The 14,819-nt window shown below is 37.1% G+C and overlaps 1 protein-coding gene across 1 annotated transcript in view; it reads left to right on the forward strand.

Moving 5' to 3' along the window:
* NT5DC1 (5'-nucleotidase domain containing 1) overlaps positions 1-14,819 on the forward strand; it is a 150,927-nt gene that overhangs the window by 2,318 nt on the left and 133,790 nt on the right. The window contains exons 3-6 of the mRNA XM_075087481.1: positions 1,747-1,818; positions 3,362-3,468; positions 4,861-4,940; positions 8,585-8,666. Of these exons, the coding sequence (XP_074943582.1) occupies positions 1,747-1,818; positions 3,362-3,468; positions 4,861-4,940; positions 8,585-8,666 (341 nt within the window). The remainder of the gene's footprint in view (positions 1-1,746; positions 1,819-3,361; positions 3,469-4,860; positions 4,941-8,584; positions 8,667-14,819) is intronic.

Here is a 14,819-nt window from a genome sequence, read left to right on the forward strand (position 1 = left end):
TTTTTCATAGCCTCCTCTATGCTGTAACTTTTACAAAGCTTGGAAAATAGCTTCTCTTATTTAGGTGGTTATGATTGTCAAGCCCAATAAATAAATCCAAAATTACAGTTTTAAATACTTGTTCGAACAAGTATTTGCCATGAGATGCTTCTAATTTGGTATTTTGAAGAGAAAACTGAGCATCCAGCTTGTTTGTCTGTGCTTCTAGCTGTGTGGACACAAGCCTTTTAGCCTGACTTACTCTCTTAGTTTACATGTCTCCTTTTTCTTCTACTTTCAATTCAACTGCGTGGTAAATCCAGTAACCATCAGATTTTCGTAATTTTTTTACCTCAACAGATGTGTTTGTTTTTGTGTAAGGCAGAATAATCCCAACAGCCATGTGAGGAACTGAGGAAAGTTGACATGACGGGAGGTAGTCCTTGGGTGGCACATCGGGCACAAAGTTGTGATGCAAAAGGCTGAAATGCAAGTTGCTGCTCTGACCTCAGTGGTCTCTGAGCAGGAGCTTGAATGTGAATCTCTGATCTTCCAGCTTTGATAGGTAATCATCTAGGCCAGGGAGGTTGGAGGCTTGAAGGCCAGGTAATCACTGCATTTTTTAGGAGAAACACAGGGTTGCTTTTTTTGTTCGGGTTTCTTTTTTTTTTTGGTTGGTTGGTGGGTTTTGTTTGTGGTTTTGTTTTTTGTTTTTTTTTTTTTTTTTTGTTAGTAACGCATGCATTATTGCAGGAACTGTTTTGATCAGTTGTTTTTACTATTCAGTATTTGACTGGACAGTTTCCAACCAGATTGATTTCAAGTTTCATGCAACAAGCAATGTATCTGTATTTCTCATATTTTGAGGCCTCTGATGGATGAAATCCTTTCTTAAGATCAAGATATCTTGGCCATTGTCCCTTATTGGAGCTGGGGGTTCATGTGCACCTGCAAGCACACAGTGCTGGTAGTCAGCATGCTGGTGCTACTCACAGACATCATTCGTGAAAGGTTGGGGTCGTCTTGTTGCCTTCGTGGCATATCTTCTTTCCTTTGGGTACCTTATAACAGAGGATGAAGATGGTGTTACTTTTTCAGTCTCATTTATTCATTATTTTCCTAGCCACTGAACCCCGAATTAACTTTTCAAAGAATCCGAGCAAATGTAAATTCAATTGTCTGTAAGGTACAGGCTTACTAGGAGAGTTAGGAACTCTTGTTGTATGTCTGTCCTATGCTGTCAACTCTTCACCTTGTTACCGCTGCTTAGCATGGCAATGCTTATGCTTCACATGTTGCTTGGATAGTCGGTTGCATCATTTAGACTGGTGTTCTACCCCTGTCTCCTTAATAGCTGGTGTTATCAGTCTGGTAATAATAAGCAGGGGAGTTGCCATCAAGAAAAAATATATTTCATTAATAGAAGTGGCTTAAATACCACATTTCCTAGTTGTATATGTTGGGACCTTAATCCTCTAACCTTATCTATATGAATAGTCACTGCACTCACTGAACAATGGAACTGGATTTATTTAGAAGGAATTTGCTATGTAAGTGAAATCCAGTCCTCGTTGTAGTAATATGTATTTGCATATATAAGAGCATTGTCCAAACATGGAAGTATTTGAAGGGTTGTGTTTTTGCTGCTTGTGTGTAGCATCACTGTATAACTTCTGTAACTGCATTTCACTATTCTGATCTATAACATGGCATTACTTTTGAAACCATTAATTGTTTGTTTCTTCCTTAAAACAAAATTATTCTTAGTTGTAAAGGCTTGGTGTTGGATATTGAAGAAGGAAACTTCCTAAAACTTGCGGAAGATGGAACAGTTTTAAGGTAATACTGACAATAAGTTTATATTGTTAAAAAAACACAAAATTTTATCTTCTTTCTGAAAGCCAGCTCTCAGGTTTATTAAGTAGTTAAAATACTAATTTCAGCATACATTCATTTATTAGATATAACATTCATTTATTAGATATAAAAGTTTAAATACTCCTTGGTAGTGCAGTACTCAGTTTCTCTTAATGTTACATATGCAGTTTTTTCATAATATTTCCATGATAGCTGCTAGTAAGGAATGGATCATGTTTAAAGAACATCTAAGACTCTGAGGGCATATTGATCTTGAAAGAAAATTCACTTTTTTCAGTGCCTATCAATGTATTCTTTGTCCAGTTCTGCCGAGATCCAGGGTAAGGGTTTTCTTTGATGTGTGACTAACCTGACTCAGAGTCAGTGCTAATGACTAATGCTAGTGACAAGAGCACTGCTATCTCTGTACCATAGACATTCAAAATTCTGCAGGCTTACAACATATAACTTAAATAGCCTGAGGTAAATTAAACATAGAAACTGACACATTTGCTTTCAGAAGTCTGAGTTTTTTCCTCTTAAAAGCTATATTTTACCTTCAGTTATAATTTCAATACATCTTTAGTTCCTCTTTCCCTCTTTTTTTATTTTTAAACATAGAAGACTTCTATTTTGAATCAAAACTCTGAAAAGTGTATCTAAAGTATGTCAATCCCAGTCCCATTTCCCCCTTATTTTTTTCCAAAATGAAAATCTGCATAATCTAGTACTCAAGATAGACTCTACTGGGTTTTTTCTGATAGTGTGTGGGAGAAGGAGCTTGAAGATGCTAGGGAAAATCAGATCTCATTGAAGGAAAGAGAGAAATACCTATGAGTCTCTGCTGTGTATCCTGAAATTTATTTAGCACCATGAGTTTTGGAGTACTCAATGCAGAATTCAAGACTGGAGGATATACCTCAGTAAAGGGAAGAGTGGGAGTGGTACAGGATTACTCCTAGTATTCCCTGCAATTGCTTCAAAACTGGAATCTGCATTCTTTTGGGGCCCAATTTGACAGTCAAGCTAGCTGATTTGTAATATCTAAAAAGGCTTGTGCTTACTTCTGTATTACACAGCTGCTTGCAGGGCTCTAACTAGCACTTTTCCATAGTTCTGCCCTGCGCTCTGCATGTTACCAGGCTTCAGAATGATGTATAGGCTTTCTGCACTGTGTTTTATTGTGCAGAGTGTACATATAGTTCAAGTATAGCACGTGTCCTCACACAATTGAGAACATTCAAGCAATACAGAGTGATTGTGTTAGCAGGTAAGGCACAGTAGCTGTGCCCCCAGCCAACCGAACCTCTGTTTAGTAGGGCTTTTATCGAGGACTGTAATGTATATGATAAAAGCTTAGGTCCTGGAAAACTTTGAAGTTAGAGTTACTTCTGATCAACTTGCATGCCCCTCAGTATTCAGCTGCAATGCATTACTGTGCATTAGGAGTAGTTCGGCTGTTTTCAACCTCTTTTTTTTTTTTTTTTCTTTGTTTGTAATATAAATAACTTAATGCATCAAATAGGGCAAGCCATGGTACAAAGAGCATGACATCCGAAGAGATCCTGGAGACATACGGAAGGAGGGAGTGGAAGCATTTTAATACAGTCAGTGGAATGGTTTCACGCTCAGGTAGCTATACCATAGCATGTCCTCTTTGAAATTGCTCTGGCCCAGTCAGTGCCTTATAGTATTTGTTCTTACTACAAATATTTAAAAATACTTGAGCTAAGAATTACTGGAATAGGTAAATGTTCTGCAGGAGAGTTGGGGGTTTTTGTATTTTCAACTTCTAGTACTAGAGTTCAACTTAAATTTAGGTCACTAGTGACGAGACAAATGAGCTGACATTATTGGTGTGTTTTGGTTATAGAGATGGGCACATCGTTCCCAATGAAGTAGACCATAATTGCCAGCCTACCTCGTTTAGGATATATTTAGCAAATCTTAAATTTTTCTTAATTGTTGGGTTGTTACCATCAGTGCTGATACTGGAGGCCTAGGTGTAGGTGCAAAGAACAGAGCGGATCTGGAAACAAAACTTCTGAAATTGAGGTTTCTTGGTTTTAAGATGGGAGTCACTCTGAAGGCACTGTGGCTAGGCTCATGTTCTTGCTCTGTGCTTCCTCTCCGTTTTACTTTGATCTTGGCAATTGCAAGTAATAAACATAAAGTGCTCAGTTAAGTTGTATTGCCCTACGTAATGAAGAGGTTTTCCTTGAGATTTTTCTGACGTAAACTTGTTTGTGATGCTTATCCTAAACTGCAGGTAATCATTTGCAGCAGGGTAGAAGAGAAAGGTTTCCTTTGGTCATACAGGAAATGTGCACTTTTCAATCAATAACAAAGGCACTTGGACTCACTTGTGAATGTTAATCCCCGTTTTGCCGACTTGTCTCTTAGACCTATTAAAGAACAACACAGACAAGATCATGAATACGAAAAACCCCACTGGTTAAGTCATTTCACCCCTAGGAAAGAGTTGTTGAACATCGCTTTGATCTGGGGGATATTTGGACCCTCCTGATTTTTGTTTTGGGGATCACATAATAATGTGGGCATGCTTCCCATGGGGCTAAGGCGCTGTCTGCAACATGTGTGTGTAAAGGACAAGACTCTGTGAGACACCTGTCCAAATGTTTCTGCAACAAATTCTCAAACCCTTTCTACTTGTTTCCACTGTTAGGGAAATAGACGTTTTGGAAGAGTTGAGTGATAATCTCCTGGCTCTTAAAACTCATGGTTCTCCCCCATCTCTTCCACCTTAGATTTTAGAACCTTAAAATGTATTTCTACAATCTCAATGTCTTGATATATAGGTGAACAACTCCTAGTTGCCAATTATGATAATCAGAAGTGGGAATAAAGGTTAACAAAGATTGGGAAGCAGATAATGCTTATTACCAGTAAAATCCAGATAGGAGCTTATACTATTATTTAAATGTTTTGGGGTTTTTTTTATTTGTGATTAAAGCATACAATAAGCATTAAAAAAAGTAGATTTTTATTTTTATTTTTTTCCAGCTAAATACTATTTGTATGATAATTATTTTGACCTGCCAGGAGCTCTCTTGTGTGCAAGGGCTGTGGACAGCTTAGATCAGGTAAGAACTGGATTGTTGAAACTAAGTTTTGCATTATCTTTCTCTTCCCCCACTGTGCTTCTTGCATGCATTATTAAATGCATACACATAATGTATTGAACAACATCAAGGTCTTTAGCTTTTTTCATGTTTGGAATTTTTCATGTCGGACTTAGTTGTGTATTAAGGTTGTCTCAAGCTAATTGTGAGCTACATGGCATGTTCAAAATAAATGTACTTCCACAAGAGGGCACAAATAATTAGGATGTGAATAGAAATGCACTGTTTTCTCAAGTTTCCTCTGTCATATGCAGAATATAGTTCTTAAAATCTCCTTTAATTATACTTGATGATGATTGAATTAAATGTAATATAAGTCTTATTCATAACATGGTTTGGTAATTTGCAAGGTGTTAATGAGTTGAAAGCTTAATTCCATCCTTTTTTTAAACTTTGTCTTAAATATACTGAACTGTGTACACTGTTGTAAATATACCTCTAGAATAGTATTTTTTTAATGTGCTGAACAATAAGTGACATTCTGAAGGCAGAAAATAAAATTGCTTCAAACTTTTTCAGTGATTTTTAGATATATAGAATATCTTAAATCTTACCTTTGAACTTTAATGCTAATTGATTTGGTGGTGTTAAAGAAGGCTTGAATCTTTAACTTGCACGTAGCTGGGGCTAGGAGAGGGTTCTTCTCATACAGTAAGTGTATTGGTGTCAAAGAGTACTGATATAATCTTCTGGCTAAAGGTACCAAAGTGCTGCAGCACTGAAAACTGCGAATACTAAACTTTGTCTGCAGAGTGAAATTCAGAGCTGCGAGATGGGTATCTAGGATCCCTCTGGGTATCCGCTGACTTGATGCTTTAGCCTCCACTCCAAAATAGCATGCTGAATAGATTGCTGCCTAAGTCCAAGTGCTGCGTGAAGAGTTAGCTAAAGCTAGCTTATCAGGAAGCACTGAGGACAGGTACTCCGTAAGACTCTTAATTTTGCACCTGATTAATCTCCTTCCTTTACTGTTCGCAGCTTAGAAACCTCTCTGAGATGTGACACCTGTATTGTATTACTTTATTTTATATTTAGACTCTGCACAAATCACCTATTTATTGAGAGAGAAAGCATGTTATAGCATGTGTGTAATAAGCTTGCACGTTCAGTTACTAGTTCACAAGCTGGAACACTGACCCTGGGTCAGTGCTCTCTTCAGCCACAGAGAATTAAACTGGTGCCGTTTCTCCAGAAAGCTAGCAGAAGTGGGTCATGCATCCACTTTGTCAGCTAGCAGCTCTTGAATATTTCACTGGATGTCGTCCTGGTTTCAACAGGAGGGCCACAGTAATTCCCTAGGATGTTACCATCAACCAGATGAGAAAAATGCAAAGCAAGAGGTGGTAGACCTCTCCAGCACTCATGCCTGCAACATGCTGCATCCTAAGGGTTAGAAACCATCACATTTTCTTCCTCTACATTTCTGAAAGGAAAGGCTTCTGTTTCCTATTCTGGGAGCCTGTTTAGTAAGGGCTATTTTATTATCACTTTCAGAAAACAATCTAGGATCAGGAGTGCTTCCTACTGGAAACAGATGGGAGAACTGCTAGGTTTGGATTCAAAATGGGTTTATACATGAGTTGGATGCTGGGCTGCTCTACGCTGTTAAGAATAAATCTGGTTTTTCTGTGTCCAGAGTCAGAACTCTTATGTATTTTCACACAAAGCAGAGGAGCTTCTTAGTGGTTTGGACCTTCACACAAAACTCTATGCAAAATACTTCTTTTTCTGATACTTCAGCTAATGAAATCACATTTGATAATTACTGCCAAAATCTTGACGGACTTCATGGGCATGCACACAGTTTTCTGCTTTCTGGGAATCAGTCTGTTTTCTTGTACATCTCGTATGCAATGGCTGTAGATTTGCAACAAATTATTTTGGCAGTTATTTTAGTCTTCTCTGAGGTCATATGTTTTGAAGGAAGCATACCCACTTTTAAACCAGTATCCATCTGTCTTCAAAACAGCACTCTGATGTCAGCTCATTGCAATGGTGGTTTTTTTTTTTTTAAAGAAACAAACAAAAGTCCCCAAACCCCAAATAAGGACCGAGTCAGCCATGTGGAGTATGACTGGAGTGGACAGTTGAATCCATCTGTCCCAAGGTTAGTGCTAGCATGCTAGCACAGGCTAGTGCCATGACCACTAGACAGATTGATGCTCCTCAGCATCACCTGAACACAGCTTTGAATAATGACCTTGGTCTGCAGCTCACTGAAATTTGACATATACGAAAGCTTTTCTCACTGTTACTCCTTTCATGTATTTCTGCAGCAGTTTCCTAAAGCAATAGATTAAAAAAAAAAAGTTAAAAACCACAGCATTGTATCTTCCCTGCTCTTAACCTGTAGAGCTGGTGGATGATAAGCAGACTATCAGTGCCTCTCGGTTGTGCAGAAAAGGCCTTGTGAAATTAAGGAGGGGCTGTTCTTCTGTAAGCCTCTGTGGTAGATTAAGCCTGAAATAGCAGTTTACTTCAGTACATACAAACTACATGTTTTTGTTTGATGTTAAGGGTTTGTTTATTTTTTTTCAGTTTCTGAACGTGTCCCTCTCTAGAAAATGCTTTATGCTTGCAAAATGGTGCAGTGGTCAGGACACAGAGGGCAATGCTATGAAATCTGTTAATGGTTGCATTGAAATTTATCCTACTGTAGGTATGGAAAGCCTGTAACAACACTACGTGATACTTTCCATGGTGTACAAACTCAAAGAGACTATACTACAGCAAAGTGGGTAGTAACCTGCTTTGCTGCTGCCTGGTGCCTTGTAACTCCAAGCACCTCTTACAGCTCTGTAATATTGGCTGGCTGCATAATTGGACCTGTATTTAATTCAGTGCACCTAAAATCTGGAGTTTGACAATGCAGTGGGGCTCAGCTGGTTGAGAAGCTTTTAATTTCCCTTGGTGAGATGCTGAAAGGGCAGTTGAGGTCAGCTGGAGCTCTTCTGTGCCTGGGCAACTTTCTAGGAATGGCAAGAGACTGTTCACAGGTGCAGATCACCTTCCCCTGTCTTTCTGCCAGAGCTGGGGTTTGGCAGTCTTTGGAGTACAATGTAATGCAGTGCTGCTCAGCCTCGCTTCTGGATAGGTATTTCATGCAGTGTTTGGGGTGGAGTTGTTGGCAGAAGGGCACGACCTCTAAATTACAGCAAAGAGTTTTGCCACTTCTGAGGGTGGAAGGTGAAATGAGTACCAGGCTGTAGATAATGTCAGCCTGCTAATTAACTACATTGTTTGCAGTTCTAGGCACTCCTTTTTCCCAGATGTCAGTGGGATTCATTAAGTTGCTGTTCAGTCTAAGGCCTCCTTTTGCTGTAACATTTGAGGGTTCCTCATAAATGTGAATCCTTTCTCCTTTCCCCTTCTTCCCCCAGTCCCACCATCTTCTTCTGAAGTAAGGAGATAACTTGTCTGCAGTTACCCAAAGTTCACAGTCAAGCTGGGTACTGAATCCTGATCTCCTGAATCCTGCCATCTAAGACTGGTTTAGTCCATTTTCAAAATACTTTTATTAGTGGCATTCCTGTCCCTGTTTCAATATTAAAGCTTGAAATAGCTGATACTTGGTGTAATGACTGTGTTCCTTTTGACACTTACAGCATGATGGGCAGAAAAAATATGACTTCTGGAAGGACATGGTGGCTGCTATCCAGCACAATTATAAAATATCAGCTTTTAAAGGTAAGTGGGTTCACTGAAAACTTACTATGCTAGCTGAAAATATTGCATGTGCTTGCCAGAACAAATACAAGTACACTGTCGGTTACTCAACACAGCTTTTATTTTTCAAGCTTACAAATAGTGGTGTAGTAGACACATGTTCATCCTGAAATAGAACATCTTTATCATTACTATTCCTATTTAGTCTAGCTGGAAGCTATTTTTAACAACTTGTGTTACTTCACTGAATTTAGAGGAAAAACAGTTTCTTCCCATGATTGATATAGTAACATGGACATCCTTGAACTGTATTTTGATTGTATTCCTGTGGTGTTGTACTCCTAAATAAAATCAGAAATGCATTGGGGGAGAAAAAATGAACTAGTAACTAACGTTTGATAATGTTCTTTAGCTCTCTAGTTTTCATTAGAATTCCTCATGTAGTATTGACACAATGGTGAGGAGATTGTTTTCATATTCTTTAAGCCTTTTTAAAAACCAGTTTTGTTATAAATTTACTAGAAATTGCAGAGGATTGGTTTTTTTAATAATAACCTTCCTTCACCCAAAGCCACCCTTATAATACTGTAATATAATTCAGAGTTGGAAAACATCTTGTATAGCCTTCTACTAAAAATGCTTTTCCTCCTTCACAGACTTAACTTCTGAGTTTCTATTAGGCATATAAAATAATAAGTTAAGAATAAAGGTTAATTATCTTGCATGTGCACAATTGAAATTATTTTTAACTTTGGGGTTTGATTCTTTTTTTTTTGTAAAAAGATTATATGCAGATCAGTTCAGAATTCTGTATAATTTTCCTGGTAGTATTTTCTGATAGAATTACCTCTGTTAATGCAACATTTATTAGGTACAGGCATAGTTTGGACCTTCTTAAAACTTGCCTTTTGTTCACCAGAGGTGTACTACTTTCTGTATTCCTTTCAAACAATAATATTGTCTGAGAGAGGTTCTAAACAAAAATGAAAGTTGATGTCAGGATGCATATTGTAAAAGACGGCAAAATATTCCTAGGATGTTTTTATGTTTTTGTTTGTTGTTGCTAGTGTGTTTCCATTGGAGCCTAGGGTGTGATTGGTAGTTAAGAATTCCTCTAGGAGCTCACTCGTAAGTGAAATAAACATATCCTTTGTCTTCTGCTGATACTAAACCATTCCTACTCAACTCTAACTACCTGTTAATGCATTTTTCAAATCATCAAACTCCTTTTTTTAAAAAGGTGCAGCTGAATCGTGCAGTGTTTGGCAAAAAGAGTAATTTTAAAAAATGTTCTTTGACGATTAATTAGATCAAACCAGAAATTAAAAGTCTGGTTTTTGAAATCAGAAATAATAGCTTTGTTTTTGTTCTGGTTATTTCTATGAGTGTCTGCATGTGTGTACATTTATGCATATACCTACCTATCCAGTATCTATTTGTGTATGTAGGTATGGAATATGCATACAAACAGATGTGTGATATGACTTAATCCTTTCTAACTGCTACCAGAATTGGTACTTAATTTAATATACAGGAACTACTGTTATAAAAGTCATGAGGCACATGTACAACAGTGTTTAAAATATAAGAAAATTTAGTAACTGACAGGCATCAGTTATTTTGGATAAAGCTCTGTAAAATCAGAAGTAAGCCAGTGGAGATTGTATACACTACTTAAATATTTTAATATATGAAAGTACTATGCTTTGTCATGCATCACTTTGAAAGGCTTTCAAGCAGTCTTATTTTCCTTTTAATAATGTGGTCCAGTGGATAAAGCACTGAACAGGGACTCAGAAGAAACAGAGAATTTCTTCCTGTATCACTTACCTACGATATTCCCATAGAGTATCTCTTTTTGCTTCAGGTCCCTCTGTGAAATAAGAACAGTACTAATCATCTGTCACAAGTTTGTGCGAAAGATATGTATTTTTTTTTCCCCTCAGCTCCAAGCTTAACATAACTTCCTGAGGAAACTCCTAAACCTGGCTCCAGCCCAACATCTGCATACCGGGAAGCCTCACTGTCTTTCTTAGTCCACAGCCTGGCCTAAAAACCACAGCCTCTTGACTTAACTCCTTTCCCTCGATGCCTTGTAGAGGGTTTAACCCTTCAGGGAAAACCAGTACTCAATAACAGTTAGTCAAGGTAAAATTTCTAAAGCAAACTTAAGTGGTCAGTCGAGGAGACGCAAAGTTCCCGAGTCGAAATGGCGTCTTAGTGGTGCCATTGTCAGTGACGGAGCAGAACGACTGACCGTTTTATTTTTTGAAATCCATAAGTGTTTGCAAGTCACTTTCGTTTGTTGTCAGTATGCCCTTGTTTCTTTGTGTCCATTCTCTTTTTCACATGATTTCTTTGATCATGATCAGGTGTCTGGTAGATTTTGCTTTTCATTGTCTTAGCTATGGTAATTGCCTTAGGTAATTGCCCTATGATTTTTTTTTGGATGGTTCCTTCAGATAGCCATGATTGTCCTGACTCAGCTTAATGAAGGGTGTTAACCCACTCTTCTGCTTGTAAAGAAGTGAAGAACTGAGGCTTGCAGAGGGAGAGAAAGAGGGTTCCAAACTACTCTTGTGTTATTCTGATCTTCCTTTCTGAAGAATGACAAAAAAGTGGGGGGAATCTATTAAACAATACTATCAGAAAAGCATGATGTCAGATAGCAATGAAGACAGATATTACTATTTTTAAAATATTATTTTCTTACCTAATAATACCTGCAAGAATGCCCTCTGCAATTGATATCCAAGTTGAGCATTAAATTACTTGACTAAACCTTTTTGTAAATCTTTATTACTGGAGTATTTGCAGCATTAAGGTGATTAACATTAGTTTGTACGTGTTTCACTTGGTTTATGTTCTACATACATTAGTAAAGAGCAATTTTAAAAGAAATAGCATGTGGCAATGTATTTTACACTGTATATAAATATGTGGACAAAGGTCCACAACACATTATGAAAACAAAGTTTGATCTTTAGAGGAGTAATAAGGGCTTTAAGTACTGTATAATTATTTTCACATGAAAAATATCAGGTTTGGTGATTTTTTTTTTTGGACAGAAAAGGCAATTGCTTTTATAGGAGGAAGTTGGCTGATATAACTTCTTAAAGCAGAATTTGTAAAATGTCTTATCTTAAAGGCCGCGTTCTCTCTGTCTTCCGTGATTGTCTTTCCCTGTCATTTCCCTGAGACTTCTGAAAACTACAGCATCTGGTTATACAGTGAAAATGATGTAATATTTTCAATTAGTTCATAAGATTATATTTCATTTTGGAAATAAAAAGATCATGGCTAATATGGCAACAGAGACTTCATAAATGGCCCATAAACAAGTTTGATGGGATGTGCTCTCAGTTTTCAAGGATGCATCTGAGAAATTTGTCAGTGACCACCTTTAACAAAAAGGAAAATCATCAGAGAAAGAAAGTGCTAGACTTAAACCTGTTTTTTAGTAACTTGTATGTTGTCTTTTATGATTGATCTGAAGTGGCATGCTGATGTATGGGAAGTGTTACTTCGGGGAGGAAAACCTTGGATCTTTCTAAACTACTGCATTCTCTCCCCAAAAACATACATGCACGTGCACAAACATGTAAGCACACACAGAGGTTTTTGATCGCAAGTTTATATTATTACCCTCTTGTCTTGGCAGAAGACAGTGGATATAGACTTCTGCAACATGTGCATTACATCCTTTATATGCGACTTCAAATAGAACAAACAAAAAGCAAAGGTGCTTTTTTGACCAAAAGTAAAGAATCCTCAAAAAATTCTGCAAAATGTTAGAAGTTCCTAATGTTCATGTAGTCCAGTGATGAGAAATCATTATTTGTCTTAACCATCAAAATGGCAACACAGATAGAAGCAAACAAATTCATTCCACTTCTCTGCTGTGCTTTCCAGCTAAATACCGAAGGGATTATTTGGGTGCTTTCTGTGTTTGAATGCTTAAGAACTACTAAAATTTGTCTCAAATCTTTCTGAAGCCTTTGGAAGTGAGTTTTAGTACTATTATATGCCCTTATATACTTTCATTTTAATACCATATTGGATTTTCTTTCCTCTAATACCCATGATGCAGAAAAGATGTGGTTGCTCGAGGAGGTTTATCTTTAGGTAGATTGCTGGTCTTCATGTGGAGAAAATTAAAAAAAAAAAAATTAAAAAATCAACAGAGCTTCTCAAGCTTCCCTCTATATTGAGAATCCAAAGCTAAAATCAAGGTAGCAGTTGTGCTTGTGCCACAATGTGGTGTGTAATCTCTAGCTTTTCAGTGTGAAGAGATGCTTCTTAATGTCTGAACAATTCTGAAAAGTCTTGAAAAAGATGTGCCTGACATACTAAGCTGTAAACTTATTTGGAGTCCTCTGTGCTCATTTGAGGAATAAAGATGTTAAAGGACAAAACCTGATTTAAAGTGGATGGACAATAAGAATTGGTGAACCATGCTTCTAAGAATACTGCCTAGGCCCAGTTTCTTGCGCAGAGACTAGTTGACTGGAATCACAGGACAGTAGTGTACTGCTGAGTACCAAGCATCTCCAACGATTTTCAACGTGCTTTGGATACGTTTCAGATGTAAAGCAATTAACCAGAAACCTTACAACTACGGAGCAATACTTTTCCAGCTCCAGTACCCAGTCCCTCTATTTGTTTCTGAAACAAAAGTGCCAGATTGGGTGAATGAATTGGCAGCAACACATGCTATGTTTAAATACTGGAAAGTGTTGTTAACTAATGCAAGTGACTGCATAGGAAAACATTTCTAGTGCAAAAGCAATGTAATTCCTGGGTGATCTGTAATTAATATTTGGCCTAAAACAGGAAGGTAGGAAAGGTGCGATAGACAATTCAGACTCAAGTGTCCTGAGTTTTCTTTTGGCTTGAGAGAAAAGCATCACAGGATTGCTACTTATTGTGTTACTGTCAGCTATATTATTTCCATTCAAATATTTGTGTGCAATGTTTATAATAGTAGTACTAATTTGCTTGCCTAGGTCTACTTGGCTGCTAAAATAAGCAGATCTCATGTTACACTCTCCACTTAAGCACTTATTATTTTACTAAAGTATAGCTGAAGCCACAGGCTTCCTTATCCAGCAGCACTTAAATGAAGAAAAAACAATTCTGCAAAGTTACTTTCCTGGTAGTTCTTCACAGATTACAAAACATTATATAGTTTTGCTAATGATAGATCAACCCAAAGATGTTCTCACCTTTTTTTATTAATCCCAGTATATTACCAACTACTTTGGAAATTGCTGATTTCAAATGTATACAATATAACAAGCCGCAGGTTATGCTTTCCTGAAGAAATGGTGATATCACAAAACTTTTAAACATGAGCCTACGTACTTTTAGTTCAAGTGATTAAAAACTTCTGCTTAAAAAAACTAAGCTAAAAATAATAGTTCAAGAGTTGATAAGGGTTTGGTGTATATGATACTTTTAAAGCACATGAATGGTAACTGTAATTGGAAGAACTGTGTGATCAAACTACTAAGGTTTAATGATTTGTAAGCCCTAATTTTACTAAGGTAGATTACTTTATACCATTAACTTTTCATAGTGCCATAACAGATTAATGTAATATCTGATGTTTGTGAGACATGAATGTATGTAGGTGTGGCAAATATGATTATGTCTACTGACTGATTACTGTCATCATCTGATACATTTACCATTTCAGTAAAATGCAGTCCCAAAAGTACTGCGTTTTAAAGGCATGAACTGTTTAGGGAAAAACAGTGCAAAGATTGTCTCCAGTTTTGGGGTGGAAAAGCTGTTGTGATTTTTGTGAGTGTCTGCATGCTTGTGAAGATACGCTCTTCTGGATTTGATGGTAGTTTTTTTACTGTACTCTGAACATTGCAGTTCTATAGAATGTTAGGAGCTTAAAAATATTGAACTGGTTTGTTGCTGTAGATTACAAAATGTGCATCGAAGAAAGCTGAGTGGATTTCTAGGCTTCAAATCTGGTTGCTTTTTTATATTTTGAAAGTTTTAGATCTTCAGTAACAGGTAACAATTTGGAAATCTACCTTTCTGCAAGATAGTTATTTGTTAATAAGAAAAGTGGAACAAAATCAAAACCGACATGGTATGCACTATATTAGAGTTCTGTTTTCTTGACTCCTGTTTGATAGCTTAAAGGTGAAGCTGACA

The sequence above is a fragment of the Phalacrocorax aristotelis genome, chromosome 3, assembly GCF_949628215.1.
Source record: "Phalacrocorax aristotelis chromosome 3, bGulAri2.1, whole genome shotgun sequence".
Taxonomy (NCBI): Eukaryota; Metazoa; Chordata; class Aves; order Suliformes; family Phalacrocoracidae; genus Phalacrocorax; species Phalacrocorax aristotelis.